This window comes from Dromaius novaehollandiae, chromosome 36 (genome assembly GCF_036370855.1).
Source record: "Dromaius novaehollandiae isolate bDroNov1 chromosome 36, bDroNov1.hap1, whole genome shotgun sequence".
Taxonomy (NCBI): Eukaryota; Metazoa; Chordata; class Aves; order Casuariiformes; family Dromaiidae; genus Dromaius; species Dromaius novaehollandiae.
In genome coordinates, this window is record NC_088135.1 from 105,004 (window position 1) to 126,067 (window position 21,064).

The following is a 21,064-nucleotide window of genomic DNA, read 5'->3' on the forward strand; positions in this document are numbered from 1 at the left end:
CCCCACGTGGGGCCGCGTTGCTAGGAGACCGCCCCCCCCTCCGCGCGCCGCCCTCGCCTGACACACCCCGCGCGGCCCTGATTGGCCCGGCGCCCCACGTGGGGCCGCGTTGCTAGGTGACCACCCCCCCCACCCCCGCCTCGCTCCCCTGAGAACGCCCGCGCCGCCCTGATTGGTCCGTTCTTAACCCCCCCCCCCCAGCCCGCCCCACGTGGGGCCGCGTTGCTAGGTGACCACCCCCCCCACCCCCGCCGCGCTCCCCTGAGAACGCCCGCGCGGCCCTGATTGGTCCGTTCTTACCCTCCCCCGACACGCCCCACGTGGGGCCGCGTTGCTAGGTGACCACCCCCCTCCTTCCCGCCGCGCTCGCCTGACGCCGGCAGCGCCGCGCTGATTGGCCCGCCGCTCCCCCCCGCCGCCCCGCCCCACGTGGGGCCGCGTTGCTAGGCGACCGCCCGCCCTTCCCGCCGCCGTCGCCGCCTCAGCGCCGTCACGTGCGCCGCGCCGCCGCCTCCCATTGGCTGCCGCCTCCCGGAGGCGAGGGGGCGGGTCCCGCCCCGCCCTTCCCGCTCGCCGCCGCCCAATGGGAGCCGCCGCCGCCGCTCGCCGTCGCCCGGGGCGACGCGGCGGGCGGCGCCGCGGATTGGCCCGCCGCGCCGTGACGTCAGCGCCGGGGGCCGGGGAGGGGAGGGGGAGGGGGCGCGGTTTAGGCGCGCGGCGGCCGCCGGCGGGGCCAGAACTCGCGGGGAACCATGGAGGGAAGGTGCGGGGTGCGCATGCGCGGGGGGGGGGGGAAGGGACGCCTGGGCCCCTTTTCCCCGGACGCCTGGGCCCCTTTTCCCCGGACGCCTGGGCCCTTTTCCCGGACGCCTGGGCCCCTTCTCCGGGACGCCTGGGCCCCTCTCCCGGGACGCCTGGGCCCTTCTCCGGGACGCCTGGGCCCCTTTCCCCGGGACGTCTGGGCCCTTTTCCCGGACGCCTGGGCCCCTTCCCCGGGACGCCTGGGCCCTTCCCCGGGACGCCTGGGCCCCTCTCTCCCGGGACGCCTGGGCCCTTTTCCCGGACGCCTGGGCCCTTTTCCCGGACGCCTGGGCCCCTTCTCCGGGACGCCTGGGCCCCTTCTCCGGGACGCCTGGGCCCTTCTCCGGGACGCCTGGGCCCTTTCGGGGACGCCTGGGCCCCTCTCTCCCCGGACGCCTGGGCCCTTTTCCCGGACGCCTGGGCCCTTCCCGGACGCCTGGGCCCCTCTCCCGGACGCCTGGGCCCTTCCCGGGACTCCTGGGCCCTTTCCCTTCCGCTCGGCCACCCGTGACCTCACAGCCCCGCCGGGCCTTTCGGCCAATGGGGAAGCGGCGCCCCGCTCACACCCCCGGCCCGGCGGCCAATGGGAGGCCGGCGATGCCGGCGCGCCCTCCTCCCGCCCCGGGGCCCAGGCGTCCGGGCCCCGCCCACAGCGCTCGGGTGGGGCCGGGGTGGGGGAGGGGAAGGGAGGCCTGTTCCCGGACGCCTGGGCCCCTTTCCCCGGACGCCTGGGCCCTTTCCCCGGACGCCTGGGCCCCTTTCCCGGACGCCTGGGCCCGTTTCCCGGACGCCTGGGCCCGTTTCCCGGACGCCTGGGCCCATCCCGGACGCCTGGGCCCTTTGGTGGCCTGGCTCATCCTTGGCCCCGCCCCCCGGACGCCTGGGCCCCCCCCCGGGAGGGGCCCCGGGCGGGGGAGGGGCCGCCCCGACCCAAGTCCACTTGGCTCCGGGCCCCGGGGCGTCACGCGAGGGCCCAGGCGTCCGGGTGCCCCCCCCGGGGCGGGAGAGGGGGTTGGGTGCCCCGAGAGGGGCCCAGGCGTCCGGGGAAAGGGCCCAGGCGTCCGGGAAGGGGCCCAGGCGTCCGGGAAAGGGGCCCAGGTGTCCGGGAAAGGGCCCAGGCGTCCGGGGAAAGGGCCCAGGCGTCCGGGGAAAGGGCCCAAGCGTCCGGGAAAAGGGCCCAGGCGTCCGGGAAGGGGCCCAGGCGTCCGGGGAAAGGGCCCAGGCGTCCGAGTCCTGCCCCATGTTGGGGGTGGGGGAGGTGTTATGGGTCCTGGGTCCATCTATGGGTCTCACCATGGGTCTTAGGTGCATCTATGGGTCTTGCCATGGGTCCTGGGTCCATCCATGGGTCCCGGCATGGGCCCTAGCTCCACTTATGGGTCCCGCCATGGGTCGTAGCTCCACTTATGGGTCCCGCTATGGGTCCTGGGTCCACTTATGGGTCCCGCCATGGGTCCTGGGTCCATCCATGGGTCCCACCATGGGCCTTAGCTCCACTTATGGGTCCCGCCATGGGTCCTAGCTCCACTTATGGGTCCCGCTATGGGTCCTGGGTCTATCCATGGGTCCCGCCATGGGTCCTAGCTCCACTTATGGGTCCCGCCATGGGTCCTAGCTCCACTTATGGGTCCCACTATGGGTCCTGGGTCCATCTGTGGGTCCCGCCATGGGTCCTGGGTCCATCTATGGGTCCCGCTATGGGTCCTGGGTCCATCTATGGGTCGTGTTATGGGTCCTAGCTCCACTTATGGGTCCCGCCATGGGTCGTAGCTCCACTTATGGGTCCCGCTATGGGTCCTGGGTCCACTTATGGGTCCCGCCATGGGTCCTGGGTCCATCCATGGGTCCCACCATGGGCCTTAGCTCCACTTATGGGTCCCGCCATGGGTCCTAGCTCCACTTATGGGTCCCGCTATGGGTCCTGGGTCTATCCATGGGTCCCGCCATGGGTCCTAGCTCCACTTATGGGTCCCGCCATGGGTCCTAGCTCCACTTATGGGTCCCACTATGGGTCCTGGGTCCATCTGTGGGTCCCGCCATGGGTCCTGGGTCCATCTATGGGTCCCGCTGTGGGTCCTGGGTCCACTTATGGGTCCCGCTATGGGTGCTAGCTCCACTTATGGGTCCCGCCATGGGTCCTGGGTCCATCTATGGGTCTCACCATGGGTCCTAGCTCCACTTATGGGTCCCGCCATGGGTCCTAGCTCCACTTATGGGTCCCGCCATGGGTCCTAGGTGCATCTATGGGTCCCACCATGGGTCCTAGCTCCACTTATGGGTCCCGCCATGGGTCCTGGGTCCATCCATGGCTCTTACTATGGGTCCTGGGTCCACTTATGGGTCCCACCATGGGTCCTGGGTCCATCTATGGGTCCCGCCATGGGTCCTAGCTCCACTTATGGGTCCCGCCATGGGTCCTGGGTCCACTTATGGGTCCCGCCATGGGTCATAGGTTCATCTATGGGTCCCACCATGGGCCCTAGCTCCACTTATGGGTCACATTATGGGCCCTGGGTCCATCTATGGGTCCCACCATGGGTCCTGGGTCCACTTATGGGTCCCACTGTGGGTCCTAGCTCCACTTATGGGTCCCGCTGTGGGTCCTGGGTCCACTTATGGGTCCCACCATGGGTCCTGGGTCCATCCATGGGTCCCACCATGGGTCGTAGCTCCACTTATGGGTCCCGCCATGGGTCATAGGTTCATCTATGGGTCCCACCATGGGTCCTGGGTCCATCCATGGGTCCCGCTATGGGTCCTGGGTCCATCTATGGGTCCCACCATGGGTCCTGGGTCCACTTATGGGTCCCGCCATGGGCCCTGGGTCCCTCTATGGGTCCCACCATGGGTCCTGGGTCCACTTATGGGTCCCGCCATGGGTCCTGGGTCCATCTATGGGTCCCACCATGGGCCCTAGCTCCACTTATGGGTCCCGCCATGGGCCCTGGGTCCATCCATGGGTCCCGCCATGGGTCTTAGGTCCATCTACGGGTCCCACCATGGGTCCTAGTTCCACTTATGGGTCCCACCATGGGTCCTGGGTCCACTTACGGGTCCCGCTATGGGTTCTAGCTCCACTTATGGGTCCCGCCATGGGTCCTGGGTCCATCCATGGGTCCCACCATGGGTCCTAGCTCCACTTATGGGTCCCGCCATGGGTCCTGGGTCCATCTGTGGGTCTCACCATGGGTCCTAGCTGCACTTATGGGTCGTGTTATGGGTCCTAGCTCCACTTATGGGTCCCGCCATGGGTCCTGGGTCCATCTATGGGTCCTGGGTCCATCCATGGGTCTTACTATGGGTCCTGGGTCCACTTATGGGTCACACCATGGGTCCTGGGTCCACTTATGGGTCCCGCTATGGGTCCTGGGTCCACTTATGGGTCCCGCCATGGGTCCTGGGTCCATCCATGGGTCCCACCATGGGTCCTAGCTCCACTTATGGGTCCCACTATGGGTCCTAGCTCCACTTATGGGTCCCACTGTGGGTCCTAGCTCCACTTATGGGTCACGCTATGGGTCCTGGGTCCATCCATGGGTCCCGCCATGGGTCCTAGCTCCACTTATGGGTCCCGCCATGGGTCCTGGCTCCACTTATGGGTCCCGCCATGGGTCCTAGCTCCACTTATGGGTCCCGCCATGGGCCCTAGCTCCACTTATGGGTCCCGCCATGGGTCGTAGCTCCACTTATGGGTCCCGCTATGGGTCCTGGGTCCACTTATGGGTCCCGCCATGGGTCCTGGGTCCATCCATGGGTCCCACCATGGGTCCTGGGTCCATCCATGGGTCCCGCCATGGGTCCTAGCTCCACTTATGGGTCCCGCCATGGGTCCTGGGTCCACTTATGGGTCCCGCCATGGGCCCTGGGTCCATCCATGGGTCCCACCATGGGTCCTGGCTCCACTTATGGGTCCTGCTATGGGTCCTGGGTCCATCTATGGGTCTCACCATGGGTCCTAGCTCCACTTATGGGTCCCGCTATGGGCCCTAGCTCCACTTATGGGTCCCGCCATGGGTCATAGGTTCATCTACGGGTCCCACCATGGGTCCTGGGTCCACTTATGGGTCCTGCCATGGGTCCTGGGTCCATCTATGGGTCCCGCTATGGGTCCTAGCTCCACTTATGGGTCCCGCCATGGGCCCTAGGCCTCCCCACCCAACCCCACGCCCCCCCCACCGCCCCGTCCCACCACCGCCGCCGCCCCCCGCCGCCCCCCCGCCCCCCCTTCCCGCCCCCCCCACGGCCCCACGGCCCCCTAGACCCCATAACACGTCTCCGTGGGGCCGGGGGTCTCACGGGGGGTCTTTTTTTGGGGGTCTTTTTTTTGGGGGGGGGCAGCTACGAGGCCTGCGCGGCGGCGGCGGCCTGGGTGGCCGAGCGGGCTGGGGGGCCGCCCCCCACTTTGGGCCTGGTCTGCGGCTCCGGCCTGGGGGCCTTGGCCGAGGGGCTGAGCCGGCCCCAGAGCTTCGACTACGCCGAGCTGCCCCACTTCCCCCGCAGCACCGGTGAGCGGGGACTGGGAGGGACTGGGAGGGGCTGGGAGGCTGCTGGGGGGCAACTGGGAGCGGCTGGGGGGTGATTGGGGGTGACTGGGAGGTGCTGGGGGGTGATTGGGAAAGACTGGGAGGTGCTGGGGGGCAACTGGGAGCGACTGGGAGGTGCTGGGGAGCGACTGGGAGGTGCTGGGGGGAGACTGGGAGCGACTGGGGGGTGATTGGGAGCAACTGGGAGGTGTTGGGGGGTGATTGGGGGTGACTGGGAGTGACTGGGGGGCAACTGGGAGTGACTGGGAGGTGCTGGGGGGCAACTGGGAGCGACTGGGGGGTGATTGGGAGTGACTGGGAGGTGCTGGGGGGCAACTGGGAGCAACTGGGGGGCGATTGGGAGCGACTGGGAGGTGCTAGGGGGTAATTGGGAGCGACTGGGAGGTGCTAGGGGGTAACTGGGAGCGACTGGAGGGTGATTGGGAGCAACTGGGAGTGACTGGGGGGTGATTGGGAGTGACTGGGAGGTGCTGGGGGGTGACTGGGAGCGACTGGGGGGTGATTGGGGGTGACTGGGAGTGACTGGGGGGCGATTGGGGGTGACTGGGAGGCGCTCGGGGGCGACTGGGAGGTGCTGGGAGGCTGCTGGGGGGCAACTGGGAGCGGCTGGGGGGTGATTGGGGGTGACTGGGAGGTGCTCGGGGGCGACTGGGAGTGACTGGGAGGTGCTTGGGGGCGACTGGGAGCGACTGGGGGGCCGTTGGGAGCAACTGGGAGGTGCTGGGGAGCGACTGGGAGGTGCTGGGGGGTAACTGGGGCGACTGGGGGGTGATTGGGAGTGACTGGGGGGTGATTGGGAGTGACTGGGAGGTGCTGGGGGGCGACTGGGAGTGACTGGGAGGTGCTGGGGGGCAACTGGGAGCGACTGGGGGGCGATTGGGAGCGACTGGGAGGTGCTGGGGGGAGACTGGGAGCGACTGGGGGGTGATTGGGAGCAACTGGGAGCGACTGGGGGGTGATTGGGGGTGACTGGGAGGTGCTGGGGGGGGATTGGGAGCAACTGGGAGGTGCTGGGGGGCAACTGGGAGGTGCTGGGGGGCAATTGGGAGTGACTGGGAGGTGCTCGGGGGCAACTGGGAGCAACTGGGAGGTGCTGGGGGGCAACTGGGAGGTGATTGGGAGCGACTGGGAGGTGCTGGGGGGCAACTGGGAGCAGCTGGGGGGTGATTGGGGGTGACTGGGAGTGACTGGGGGGCGACTGGGAGCGACTGGGAGGTGCTGGGGGGCAACTGGGAGCGACTGGGGGCTGATTGGGAGCAACTGGGAGGTGCTGGGGGGCGATTGGGAGCAACTGAGAGTGACTGGAGGGTGATTGGGAGCAACTGGGACGTGCTGGGGGGTGACTGGGAGTGACTGGGGGGTGATTGGGAGTGACTGGGAGGTGCTCGGGGGCGACTGGGAGTGACTGGGGGGCATTTGGGAGCAACTGGGAGGTGCTGGGGAGCGACTGGGAGGTGCTGGGGGGTAACTGGGAGTGACTGGGAGGTGCTGGGGGGCAACTGGGAGTGACTGGGAGGTGCTGGGGGGCAACTGGGAGCAACTGGGGGGCGATTGGGAGCAACTGGGAGGTGCTGGGGAGCGACTGGGAGGTGCTGGGGGGCAACTGGGAGCGACTGGGGGGTGATTGGGAGCAACTGGGAGGTGCTGGGGGGTGATTGGGGGTGACTGGGAGGTGCTGGGGGGTGATTGGGAGCGACTGGGAGGTGCTGGGGGGCGACTGGGAGCAACTGGGAGGTGCTGGGGGGTGATTGGGAGCAACTGGGAGGTGCTGGGGGGCGACTGGGAGCAACTGGGAGGTGCTGGGGGGTGATTGGGAGCAACTGGGAGGTGCTGGGGGGTGATTGGGAAAGACTGGGAGGTGCTGGGGGTGATTGGGAGCAACTGGGAGTGACTGGGAGGTGCTGGGGAGCGATTGGGAGTGACTGGGAGGTCCTGGCGGGTGATTGGGAGCGACTGGGAGTGACTGGAGGGGGATTGGTAGTGACTGGGAGGTGCTGGGGGGTAACTGGGAGCAACTGGTGGCAACCGGGAGGTCCTCGGGGGTCCTGGGGGGTAACTGGGAGGTCCAGGGGGGTAACTGGGTGGACTGAGGGGGCAACTGGGAGCAACTGGGTGCAACTGGGAGGCCCTGGGGGGCAACTGGGAGCAATTGGGAGGTCCTGGGGGGCCACTGGGAGGTCCTGGATGACAACTGGGGGCAACTGGGAGCAACTGGGGGGCAACTGGGAGCAACTGGGGGCCACTGGGAGGTCTTGGGGGGCAACTGGGGGCCTTAGGGGGCAACTGGGAGCAACTGGGTGGCCCTGGGGGGTCCTAGGGGCAACTGGGGAGCAACTGGGAGCAACTGGGTGGCCCTGGGGGGTCCTAGGGGCAACTGGGGGGCAACTGGGAGCAACTGGGTGGCCCTGGGGGGTCCTAGGGGCAACTGGGGGGCAACTGGGGAGCAACTGGGTGGCCCTGGGGGGTCCTAGGGGCAACTGGGGGGCAACTGGGAGCAACTGGGCGGCCCTGGGGGTCCTAGGGGCAACTGGGGGGCAACTGGGAGCAACTGGGAGGCCCTGGGGGGTCCTAGGGGCAACTGGGGGGCAATTGGGAGCAACTGGGCGGCCCTGGGGGGTCCTAGGGGCAACTGGGGGGCAACTGGGAGCAACTGGGTGGCCCTGGGGGCAACTGGGGGGCAACTGGGAGCAACTGGGCAGGCCTGGGGGGTCCTAGGGGCAACTGGGGGGCAACTGGGAGCAACTGGGCGGCCCTGGGGGTCCTAGGGGCAACTGGGGGGCAACTGGGAGCAACTGGGAGGCCCTGGGGGGTCCTAGGGGCAACTGGGGGGCAATTGGGAGCAACTGGGCGGCCCTGGGGGGTCCTAGGGGCAACTGGGGGGCAACTGGGAGCAACTGGGTGGCCCTGGGGGCAACTGGGGGGCAACTGGGAGCAACTGGGCAGCCCTGGGGGGTCCTAGGGGCAACTGGGGGGCAACTGGGAGCAACTGGGCGGCCCTGGGGGCAACTGGGGGGCAACTGGGAGCAACTGGGCGGCCCTGGGGGGGCCTAGGGGCAACTGGGGGGCAACTGGGAGGCAACTGGGAGCAACTGGGCGGCCCTGGGGGGTCCTAGGGGCAACTGGGGGGCAATTGGGAGCAACTGGGCGGCCCTGGGGGGTCCTGGGGGCAACTGGGAGCAACTGGGAGCAACTGGGCAGCCCTGGGGGGTCCTAGGGGCAACTGGGGGGAACTGGGGGGCAACTGGGAGCAACTGGGGGGTCCTAGGGGCAACTGGGGGGCAACTGGGGGGCAACTGGGAGCACCTGGGAGGCCCTGGGGGGTCCTAGGGGCAACTGGGAGCAACTGGGTGGCCCTGGGGGGTCCTAGGGGCAACTGGGGGGCAACTGGGAGCAACTGGGCGGCCCTGGGGGGTCCTAGGGGCAACTGGGGGGCAACTGGGAGGCAACTGGGAGCAACTGGGGGGTCCTAGGGGCAACTGGGGGGCAACTGGGGGGCAACTGGGAGCAACTGGGTGGCCCTGGGGGGTTCTAGGGGCAACTGGGGGGCAACTGGGAGCAACTGGGCGGCCCTGGGGGGTCCTAGGGGCAACTGGGGGGCAACTGGGAGCAACTGGGAGGCCTCAGAGGGGAGCTGAAACATGGCGCTGGGTGCTGCTAGCACACGCGTGACCTTAGCGTGTGCTTAGCGTGTGCGGGGTGCTAGTGGCACAGAGGGGGAGCGGCCGCACACGCGTGGCCTTAGCGTGTGCTTAGCGTGTGCGGCGGCTCCTCCCGCGCTGGGGGGGGCCGCTGTGACATCAGCACACGCGTGTGCTTAGCGTGTGCGGGATGCTAGGGGCACAAAGCGGGGGGGGAGGCGGCACACGCGTGGGCTTAGCGTGTGCTTGGCGTGTGCGGCGGGCCCGGGACGGGCTGGGGGGGCGGCGGGGGGGCTGGGGGGGGGGGTGGGGGCGCACGCGTGACCTTGGCGTGTGCTTGGCGTGTGCAGTGCCGGGCCACGCGGGGCGGCTGGTGCTGGGCTGGTTGGGCGGCTGCCGCTGCGCCGTGCTGCAGGGCCGCTTCCACCTCTACGAGGGCTACAGCCCCGCCCAGGTGCGCCCGGACGCCGGGGCCCCTTTCTGGGACGCCTGGGCCCCTTCCTGGGATGCCTGGGCCCTTTTCCCGGACACCTGGGCCCCTTTCCCGGACGCCTGGGCCCTCTCCCGGACGCCTGGGCCCCTCTCCCGGACGCCTGGGCCCTCTCCCGGACGCCTGGGCCCCTCTCCCGGACGCCTGTTCCCCTCTCCCGGACGCCTGGGCCCCTCATCCCGGACGCCGGGGCCCCTTTCCCGGACACCTGGGCCCTTTCCCGGATGCCTGGGCCCTTTCCCGGACACCTGGGCCCCTTCCTGGGACGCCTGGGCCCCTTTCCCGGACGCCTGGGCCCTCCCGGACGCCTGGGCCCCTTCCCTCGATTCCTGCCCCCTTTCCCAGACGCCTGTTCCCCTCTCCCAGACGCCTGGGCCCTTTCCCGGACGCCTGGGCCCCTTCCCTCGATTCCTGCCCCCTCTCCCGGACGCCTGGGCCCTTTTCCCGGACGCCTGGGCCCCTTCCCTTGATTCCTGCCCCCTCTCCCGGACGCCTGGGCCCCTTTCCCGGACACCTGGGCCCCTCCCGGACGCCTGGGCCCCTTCCCTCGATTCCTGCTCCCTCTCCCGGACGCCTGGGCCCCTCCCCGGACGCCTGTTCCCCTCTCCCGGACGCCTGGGCCCTTCCCTGGACGCCTGGGCCCCTTCCCTCGATTCCTGCCCCCTCTCCCAGACGCCTGGGCCCCTCTCCCGGACGCCTGGGCCCCTTCCCTCGATTCCTGTTCCCTCTCCCGGACGCCTGGGCCCCTCCCGGACGCCTGGGCCCCTTCCCTCGATTCCTGCCCCCTCTCCCGGACGCCTGGGCCCTCCCGGACGCCTGGGCCCCTCTCCCCGACACCTGGGCCCCTTTCCCGGACACCTGGGCCCCTTCCCTCGATTCCTGCTCCCTCTCCCGGACGCCTGGGCCCCTCTCCCGGACGCCTGTTCCCCTCCCGGACGCCTGTTCCCTTTCCCGGACGCCTGGGCCCCTTCCCTGGACGCCTGTTCCCCTCCCGGACGCCTGTTCCCTTTCCCGGACGCCTGGGCCCCTTCCCGGACGCCTGGGCCCCTTCCCTCAATTCCTGCCCCCTTTCCCGGACGCCTGGGCCCCTCCCCGGACACCTGGGCCCCTCCCGGATGCCTGGGCCCTTCCCCGGACACCTGGGCCCCTTCCCTCGATTCATGCCCCCTCTCCCAGACGCCTGGGCCCCTTCCCCGGACGCCTGGGCCCCTCCCTGGACACCTGGGCCCCTCTCCCGGACGCCTGGGCCCCTTCCTTCAATTTCTTTTCCCTTTCCCGGACGCCTGTTCCCCTCCCGGACGCCTGGGCCCCTCCCCGGACGCCTGTTCCCCTCCCGGACGCCTGGGCCCTCCCGGACGCCTGGGCCCTTTCCCGGACGCCTGGGCCCCTCCCGGACGCCTGGGCCCCCCTCCCTTCCCCGCGCAGGTGGCGATGCCCGTGCGGACGCTGCGGCTCCTGGGCGCCCGGACGCTGCTGCTGACCAACGCTGCCGGCAGCCTCCGGCCCGACCTGACGCCCGGCGACTTGCTGGTGCTGCGCGACCACCTCGACCTGCCCGGCCTGGCCGGACGCAGCCCCCTGGCCGGCCCCAACGACGAGCGGTGCGTGAGCCGGGGGCCCAGGCGTCCGGGAGGGGGGAACAGGCGTCCGGGAGGGGGGAACAGGCGTCCGGGAAAGGGACCTAGGTGGTTGGGAAGGGGCCCAGGCGTCCAGGAAAGGGGCCCAGGCGTCCGGGAGGGGAACAGGCGTCCGGGAGGGGAACAGGAATCAAGGGAAGGGGCCCAGGTGTCTGGGAAAGGGCCCAGGTGTCCGGGGAGGGGCCCAGGCGTCCGGGAAAGGGGCCCAGGTGTCCGGGAAAGAGGGGCCCAGGCGTCCGGGAGAGGGCCCAGGCGTCCGGGAAAAGGGCCCAGGTGTCCAGGAAAGGGAACAGGTGTCCGGGGAGGGCCCAGGCGTCCGGGAAAGGACCCAGGCGTCCGGGGAAGGGGCCCAGGCGTCCGGGAGGGGCCCAGGCGTCCGGGAGGGGCCCAGGCGTCCGGGAAAAGGGGCCCAGGCGTCCGGGAAAAGGGCCCAGGCGTCCGGGAGGGGAACAGGAATCAAGGAAAGGGGCCCAGGCGTCCGGGAGGAGGGCCCAGGCGTCCGGGGAGGGGAACAGGCGACCGGGGAGGGGAACAGGCGTCCGGGAGGGGGGAACAGGCGACCGGAACGAGGGGCCCAGGCGTCCGGGAGAGGGGAACAGGCGTCCGGGAAAAGGGGCCCAGGCGTCCGGGAGAGGAGCCCAGGCGTCCGGGAGAGGGAACAGGCATCCGGGAAAAGGGCCCAGGCGTCCGGGGAGGGACCTAGGTGGTTGGGAAGGGGCCCAGGCGTCCGGGAGAGGGCCCAGGCGTCCGGGAGGGGAACAGGAATCAAGGGAAGGGGCCCAGGCGTCCGGGAAAGGGGCCCAGGCGTCCGGGAGAGGGGAACAGGCGTCCGGGAAAGGGGCCCAGGCATCCGGGAAGGGGCCCAGGCATCCGGGAAAAGGGGCCCAGGCGTCCGGGAAAAGGGCCCAGGCGTCTGGGAGGGGAACAGGAATCAAGGAAAGGGGCCCAGGCGTCCGGGAAAGGGCCCAGGCGTCCGGGGAAGGGGCCCAGGTGTCCGGGAAAGGGGCCCAGGCGTCCGGGAAAGGGAACAGGCGTCCGGGAAAGGACCCAGGCGTCCGGGAAAGGAGCCCAGGCGTCCGGGAGGGGCCCAGGCGTCCGGGAAAGGGGCCCAGGCGTCCGGGAGAGGGAACAGGCATCCGGGAAAAGGGCCCAGGCGTCCGGGGAGGGACCTAGGTGGTTGGGAAGGGGCCCAGGCGTCCGGGAGAGGGCCCAGGCGTCCGGGAGGGGAACAGGAATCAAGGGAAGGGGCCCAGGCGTCCGGGAAGGGGCCCAGGCGTCCGGGAAGGGGCCCAGGCGTCCGGGAAAGGACCCAGGCGTCCGGGAAAGGAGCCCAGGCGTCCGGGAGGGGCCCAGGCGTCCGGGAAAGGGGCCCAGGCGTCCAGGTGAAGGGCCCAGGTGTCCGGGAAAGGGGCCCAGGCATCCGGGAGAGGGAACAGGCGTCCAGGAAAAGGGCCCAGGCGTCCGGGAGGGGCCCAGGCGTCCGGGGAGGGGCCCAGGCGTCCGGGGAGGGGCCCAGGCGTCCGGGAAAAGGGCCCAGGCGTCCAGGAAAGGGGCCCAGGCGTCCGGGGAAAGGGCCCAGGCGTCCAGGACAAGGGCCCAGGCGTCCGGGTAAAGAGCCCAGGCGTTCCAGAAAAGGGCCCAGGCGTCCGGGAGAGGGACCTAGGTGGTTGGGAAGGGGCCCAGGCGTCCGGGAAAGGGACCCAGGCGTCCGGGAGAGGAGCCCAGGCGTCCCGTGACCCCCGTGTCCCCCCCGCCCAGGTTCGGGCCCCGCTTCCCGGCGGTGGCGGGCGCCTACGACGCGTCGCTGCGGGCCCTGGCGCTGCGGCTGGCGGCCCGGGTGGCCCCCGAGCTCCGGGCCCGGCCCGGCGTCTACTGCGGCGTCGGCGGCCCCGGCTACGAGACGGCCGCCGAGGGCCGCTTCCTGCGCCGCGCCGGCGCCGACGCCGTCGGTGAGCCCTAATTACCGAGCAGTTCCCCTAATTAGCTTGCAATTAGCTCTCTGCACCGTTGCAATTAATGTGCATGCTCGTAAGCTTGCAGTGATCTCGTTGCACCATTGCAATTAGCGTGCACGCTCGTTAACTTGCAATGACCCTGTTGCACCATTGCAATTAGCGTGCACGCTCGTTAGCTTGCAATGATCTCGTTGCACCATTGCAATTATCGTGCACGCTTGTTAGCTTGCAATGACGTCATTGCAGCATTGCAATTAGCGTGCACGCTCGTTAGCTTGCAATTAGCTCTTTGCACCATTGCAATTAATGTGCATGCTAATTAGCTTGTAATGACCCTGTTGCACCATTGCAATTAGCGTGCATGCTCGTTAGCTTGCAATGATCTCGTTGCACCATTGCAATTAGCGTGCACGCTCGTTAGCTTGCAATGATCTCGTTGCACCATTGCAATTAGCGTGCACGCTCGTTAGCTTGCAATTACCCTGTTGCACCATTGCAATTACTCATTTGCACCATTGCAATTAGCGTGCATGCTCGTTACCTTGCAATTAGTTCATTGCACCATTGCAATTAATGTGCATGCTCATTAGCTTGCAATCGCCCTGTTGCACCATTGCAATTAGCCCTTTGCACCATTGCAATTAGCGTGCACGCTCATGAGCTTGCAATTAGCTCATTGCACTATTGCAATTAGCGTGCACGCTCATTAGCTTGCAATTATCTCATTGCACCATTGCAATTAATGTGCATGCTAATTAGCTTGCAATCACGCCGTTGCACCATTGCAATTAGTGTGCACGCTCATTAGCTTGCAGATAGCTCATTGCACCATTGCAATTAATGTGCATGCTAATTAGCTTGCAATGACCTCATTGCAGCATTGCAATTAGCGTGCATGCTAATTAGCTTGCAATGATGCCTCTGCACCATTGCAATTAGCGTTCTAATTAGCATGTAATTAGCACATGGAGGGCTTGCAATTAGCATGCAGTTAGCATGTAATTACCCCAAGCAGCACCTAGCGAGCGCATAATTAGGAGATAATTAGCATGCGATCTGCATCTAATTAGCATACGCTGAACCTGCAAGAAGTCTTTAATTAGGAGATGATGCTAATTAGGGTTGATGAGTTAGCGTGTAATTAGCGTGTTGTTAGCGTGTAGGGCAGCAGGAAGCTCTTGGCTAATTAGGATGTGGCTCTGCTTAAAATTAGCAAGTAATTAGCATGTAATTAGCATGTAATCAGTGCATAATTGGCATGTGGTTAGTGTGTAATTAGCATGTAATTAGCATGTAGTTAGCATATAATTAAGTTATGGTGAGTGTGCAATTAGCATGTAGTTAGTATGTAATTAAGCTATAGCTAGCGTGTAATTAGCATGCGATTAGCATGTGATTAACATGCAATTAGTGTGTGATTAGCATCTAATTAGCATATAATTAAGAGCTTAGCGTGTAATGAGCGTGCACGCAGGCCGTAATTAGCCCGCGGCCTGTGACGAGCGTGGCCTTGGCGTGTGCTTAGCGTGTGCTAGGGCTCTGCGTGCTGCTGGCGTGCGATTTGCATGTGATTTGCGTGTGATTTGCATGTGATTTGCATGTGATTTGCATGCTCTTTGCTTGCACTTTGCACCCCCCTTGCACCCTCCTTGCACCCACTTAGCACCGTCCTTGCACCCTTGATGCAGCCAGTTAGCACCCTCGTTGCACACTCATTGCACCCACTTAGCACTGAGTTAGCACCCCCCTTGCACCCCCCTTGCACCCCCCTTGCCCCCTCCTTGCACCCTCGTTGCACCCTCCTTGCACCCTCGTTGCACGCTCCTTGCATGCTCCTTGCACCCACTTAGCACCCACTTAGCACCTGCCTTGCACCCTTGATGCAGCCACTTAGCACTCTCGTTGCACCCACTTAGCACCCACTTAGCACCCACTTAGCACCCACTTAGCACCCACTTAGCACCCCCCTTGCACCCTCGTTGCACCCTCTTTGCACCCACTTAGCACCCCCCTTGCACCCTCCTTGCACCCTCCTTGCACCCTCCTTGCACCCTTGATGCACCCACTTAGCACCCTCGTTGCACCCACTCAGCACCCACTCAGCACCCCCCTCGCACACTCATTGCACCCTCCTTGTACACTCATTGCACCCACTCAGCACCCACTCAGCACCCACTTTGCACCCACTCAGCACCCACTTAGCAGCCACTTTGCACCCCCCTTGCACGCTCCTTGCACCCACTCAGCACCCACTCAGCACCCTCCTTGCACACTCCTTGCACCCACTTAGCACCCACTTAGCACCCCCTTGCACACTCATTGCACCCCCTCAGCACCCACTCAGCACCCCCTCAGCACCCACTTAGCACCCCCCTTGTACCCCCCCCTTGCACACTCATTGCACCCCCTCAGCACCCCCTCAGCACCCCCTCACCCCCCCCTTTGCCCCCCCCCGGCACCCACGCTCCCACCCGCCCCCCCCAGGCATGAGCACGGTGCACCCACTCAGCACCCCCCTCGCACCCCCCCAGCACCCCCTCAGCACCCCCTCAGCCCCCCCCCCTTTGCCCCCCCCCGGCACCCACGCCCCCGCCCGCCCCCCCAGGCATGAGCACGGTGCACCCACTCAGCACCCACTCAGCACCCACTCAGCACCCACTTAGCACCCACTCAGCTCCCACTTAGCACCCACTCAGCTCCCACTTAGCAGCCCCCTCGCACACTCATTGCACCCCCCTTGCACCCACTCAGCACCCACTCAGCACCCCCTCGTTGCACCCCCCTTGCACCCCCCTTGCACCCTCCTTGCACCCTCCTTGCACCCCCCTTGCACCCTCCTTGCACCCTCCTTGCACCCCCCTTGCACACCCCTTGCATCCTCCTTGCACACTCGTTGCACCCACTTAGCACCCCCCTTGCACCCCCCTTGCACCCCCCTTGCACCCACTTAGCACCCACTTAGCACCCACTTTGCACCCCCTCAGCACCCCCTCAGCACCCCCTCACCCCCCCTTCAGCACCCCCTCAGCACCCCCTCAGCACCCCCTCAGCACCCACTTAGCACCCCCCTCGCCCCCCTCCGCACACCCCCGCCCCCGCCCGCCCCCCAGGCATGAGCATGGTGCACCCACTCAGCACCCACTTAGCACCCCCCTTGCACCCCCCTTGCACCCCCCTTGCACACTCATTGCACCCCCATTGCACCCCCCTTGCACCCCCTTGCACCCACTCAGCACCCACTTAGCACCCACTTAGCACCCTCCTTGCACCCTTGATGCAGCCACTTAGCACTCTCGTTGCACCCACTTAGCACCCTCCTTGCACCCCCCTTGCACCCCCCTTGCACCCCCCTCGCACCCCCCTCGCACCCTCGTTGCACCCTCGTTGCACCCTCATTGCACCCCCTTGCACCCCCTCAGCACCCACTTAGCACCCCCCTTGCACCCCCCTTGCACCCTCATTGCACCCACCTTGCACCCCCCCTCACCCCCCCCTTTGCCCCCCCCCGGCACCCATGCCCCCGCCCGCCCCCCAGGCATGAGCATGGTGCACCCACTCAGCACCCACTCAGCACCCACTTAGCACCCACTCAGCACCCCCTTGCACCCCCCTTGTACCCCCTCCTTGCACCCTCCTTGCACCCTCCTTGCACCCACTTTGCACCCACTCAGCACCCCCTTAGCACCCCTTCTTTGCACCCCCCTTGCACCCCCCTCAGCACCCCCTCAGCACCCCCTTGCACCCCCCCTCAGCCCCCCCTCGCCCCCCCCAGCACCCACTTTGCACCCCCTCGTTGCACCCCCCTTGCACCCCCATTGCACCCCCCCAGCACCCATTGAGCACCCCCTCAGCACCCCCCTTGCACCCCCCCCTTGCACCCCCCTTGCACCCTCCTTGCACCCTCCTTGCACCCACTTAGCACCCACTTTGCACCCCCCTTGTACCCCCCCTTGCACCCCCCTTGCACCCACTCAGCACCCCCTCAGCACCCCCTCAGCACCCTCCTTGCACCCCCCTTGCACCCTCCTTGCACCCACGCCCCCCCGCCCCCCCCAGGCATGAGCACGGTGCACGAGGCGGTGGCCGGGCGCCACTGCGGCCTGCGGCTCCTGGGGCTCTCGCTCATCACCAACATGGCCGCCGGCGCCACCCACGACGGTGACGATGACGACGGTGACGACGGTCACGACGGGGACGACGACGGGGGCCACGACGCGGTGCTGGCGGCCGCCCGACGCGCCGTCACCCCGCTGCGGGCCCTGCGCGACGCCCTGGCCCGGCACCTGGCCCGCGAGGAGGAGGAGGAGGAGGCCGAAGGCCGCCGTGACGGTGACGACGGTGACGGTGACGATGGCGACGAGGAGGAAGGGCGGCGCCGAGAGGCCGCCTGAGCGCGCGCTGGGCCGGAAAGGGCCCAGGCGTCCGGGTGCCTTGACCCCACCCCGATCCCCTCCCCCACCCCAAAAGGGGCCCAGGCATCCGGGTGACCCCCCCCCCATCCCCCACCGCAAGGGGCCCAGGCGTCCGGGACCCCCCAATCTAACCCATCCCCCACCCAAAGGGCCCAGGCGTCCGGGTGCCTTAACATCCGCCCATCCCCCACCCCAAGGGGCCCAGGCGTCCGGGTGACCCCCAATCTAGCCCATCCCCCACCCAAGGGGCCCAGGCGTCCGGGACCCCCAATCTAGCCCATCCCCCACCCAAGGGGCCCAGGCGTCCGGGACCCCCAATCTAACCCATCCCCCACCCAAGGGGCCCAGGCGTCCGGGTGACCCCCAATCTAGCCCATCCCCCACCCCAAGGGGCCCAGGCGTCCGGGACACCCAATCTAACCCCTCCCCCACCCCAAGGGGCCCAGGCGTCCGGGTGACCCCCAATCTAGCCCATCCCCCACCCCAAGGGGCCCAGGCGTCCGGGACACCCAATCTAACCCCTCCCCCACCCCAAGGGGCCCAGGCGTCCGGGACCCCCTAGGACCAACCCCCCCCATCCCATCCCCCACCCAAAGGGGCCCAGGCGTCCGGGTGCCTTAACATCCGCCCATCCCCCACCCCAAAAGGGGCCCAGGCGTCCGGGACCCTCCAGCCAACCCCATCCCCCACCCCAAAGGGCCCAGGCGTCCGGGACCCCCAATCTAACCCCTCCCCCACCCCCCAGGGGCCCAGGCGTCCGGGACCCCCCAATCTAACCCATCCCCCACCCAAAGGGCCCAGGCGTCCGGGTGCCTTAACATCCGCCCATCCCCCACCCCAAGGGGCCCAGGCGTCCGGGTGACCCCCTAGGACCAACCCCCCATCCCATCCCCCACCCCAAAAGGGGCCCAGGCGTCCGGGACCCCCTAGGACCAACCCCCCATCCCATCCCCCACCCGAGGGGCCCAGGCGTCCGGGACCCCCAATCTAACCCCTCCCCCACCCCAAAAGGGGCCCAGGCGTCCGGGACCCTCCAGCCAACCCCTCCCCCACCCCAGGGGCCCAGGCGTCCGGGCCCCCCCCAAGGACCAACCCCCCATCCCCCCCCCAGGGCGATTAATTACCCCCCGCCATTAATTAGGGGGGGGAGGGGCGATTTGATCACCCCTTCACTCGTTAACAGTTAATTAACCCCGTATTAACGGTTAATTAGCGCTTAATTAACGGTTAATTAACAGTCGGCTGATGGTTAATAAAGGCTTAATTACCCCTTAATTAACAGTCGCCTGATAATTAATAGCTTATTAGCAGTTAATTAACAGTCGGCTCATGGTTAATTAACGGGTCGGCTAATGGTTAATTAAGGATTAATCCTTAATTAACAGCTGAGTGATGGTTAATCAGTGCTCGACCGATGGTTAATGGTTAATTAATGGTTGATTGATGGCTTATTAACGGTTAATTAATGGTCGACTGGTGGTTAATAGTTAATAAACAGTTAATTAGCGGTCGGTCGATGGTTTATTAAAGGTTAATTAATGGTCGACTGGTGGTTAATAGATAATTAACAGTTAATTACCAGTCGATCGATGGTTAATTAAAGGTTAATTAATGGTCGACTGGTGGTTAATAGATAATTAACGGTTAATTACCAGTCGATCGATGGTTAATTAAAGGTTAACTAACGCTCAACCGATGGTTAGTGGTTAATTAACGGTCGATTCATGCTTTATTAAAGGCTAATTAATGATAAACTGATGGTTCATGGTTAATTAACGGCTAATTAACAGTCAATCGCTGGTTAATTAACGGTTAGTTACTGGTCGACTGAGGGTTAGTAGTTAATTAACGGTCGATCAATGGTTAATTAATGGTTAATTAATGGTCAGCTGATGGTTAATAGTTAATTAATGGTCGATTAATGGCTTATTAACAGTTAATTAATGGTTGATAGATGGTTAATAGATGATTAATGATTAATTACCGGTCAATTAATGGTTAATTAAGGGCTAACTAATGGTGTACCGATGGTTAATGGTTAATTAACGGTCGATTCATGGTTTATTAACGGTTAATTAATGGTCGATTAATGGTTAATAGATAATTAATGGTTAATTATCGGCCGATTGATGGTTAATTAAAGGTTAATTAATGGTCAGCTCAAGGTAAATAATTAATTAGCGGTTAACTAACAGTCAATGAGGGATTAATTAATGGTTAATTAATGGTCAAGTGATGGTTAGTACTTAATTAACAGTCAATTAATGGTTAATTAATGTTTCATTAATGGTCGGCTGATGGTTAATGGTTAATTAACGGTCGATTAATGGTTAATTAACACTTAATTAACGGTCGACTGATGGTTGATAGTTAAAGAACGGTTAATTAACGGCCGGCCAACGGTTACTTAGGGGTTAATTAACGCTTAATTAGCGGTCGGCTGATAGTTCGTTAGCGGTTAATTAGCGGCGGTCGTTAGGGGCCGGCGGCTGACGAGGACCAAGCAGTTAATTAGCGCCGCGCGGCTAATTGCCCCCCCCCGCCCCTCCCCCGCTTTGGGTTTATTTAAAGGCAATAAAAGACTCGAGTTAATTAACGGTGACTTAATTACGGGCCGCGGTTGGGGGGGGGAGGGGAGGGGGCCCAGGCGTCCGGGTTTGGGGGGGGGGTTGGGGCAGCCGGACGCCTGGGCCCCTTGTTGGGGGGTGGGGGGGGTGAGGGAGGGCCCACGGCAGTGCCCGGACGCCTGGGCCCCTTTTCCCGGACGCCTGGGCCCCTTTCCCGGACGCCTGGGCCCCTTCCCGGACGCCTGGGCCCTCTCCCGGACGCCTGGGCCCCTTTCCCGGACGCCTGGGCCCCTCGTCCCGGACGCCTGGGCCCTTTTCCCGGACGCCTGGGCCCCTTCCCGGACGCCTGGGCCCCTCACCCGGACGCCTGGGCCCCTTTCCCGGACACCTGGGCCCTTTTCCCGGACGCCTGGGCCCCTTCCCGGACGCCTGGGCCCCTTCCCCGGACGCCTGGGCCCCTCTCCCGGACACCTGGGCCCCTCACCCGGACGCCTGGGCCCCTTTCCCGGACGCCTGGGCCCTTTTCCCGGACACCTGGGCCCCTTTTCCCGGACACCTGGGCCCCTTTCCCGGACACCTGGGCCCCTTTTCCCGGACACCTGGGCCCCTCCCGGACGCCTGGGCCCCTTTCCCAGACGCCTGGGCCCTTCACCCGGACGCCTGGGCCCCTTTCCCGGACGCCTGGGCCCCTCTCGGACACCTGGGCCCTTTTCCCGGACGCCTGGGCCCCTCCCTGGATGCCTGGGCCCCTTCCCGGACGCCTGGGCCCCTCTCGGACGCCTGGGCCCCTCTCGGACGCCTGGGCCCCTTTCCCGGACGCCTGGGCCCCTCCTGGACACCTGGGCCCTTTCCCGGACGCCTGGGCCCTTCACCCGGACGCCTGGGCCCCTCCCGGACGCCTGGGCCCTTCTCCCGGACGCCTGGGCCCCTCCCGGACGCCTGGGCCCTTCACCCGGACGCCTGGGCCCCTCCCGGACGCCTGGGCCCTTTCCCGGACGCCTGGGCCCCTCCCGGACGCCT

General features: G+C 66.0%; 1 protein-coding gene across 5 annotated transcripts; it reads left to right on the forward strand.

The window, feature by feature from the left end:
* The first annotated feature begins 669 nt into the window (after positions 1-669).
* PNP (purine nucleoside phosphorylase) lies at positions 670-20,069 on the forward strand. Of its 5 annotated transcripts, none has more exons than XR_010386417.1 (7): positions 670-763; positions 5,140-5,306; positions 9,334-9,437; positions 10,899-11,074; positions 12,869-13,059; positions 17,122-18,327; positions 18,447-20,069. XR_010386417.1 is itself a non-coding variant. In XM_064503394.1 (6 exons), the coding sequence occupies exons 1-6, from the start codon at positions 753-755 to the stop codon at positions 17,454-17,456; spliced, it is 984 nt and encodes a 327-aa protein (XP_064359464.1). In that variant the 5' UTR covers positions 670-752; the 3' UTR covers positions 17,457-20,069. The 5 variants fall into 5 exon arrangements, 1 of the variants encoding a protein (XP_064359464.1); XR_010386419.1 differs by having other exon boundaries at positions 18,497-20,069; XR_010386416.1 differs by having other exon boundaries at positions 17,122-17,682; positions 17,779-20,069.
* The last annotated feature ends 995 nt before the right edge of the window (positions 20,070-21,064 follow it).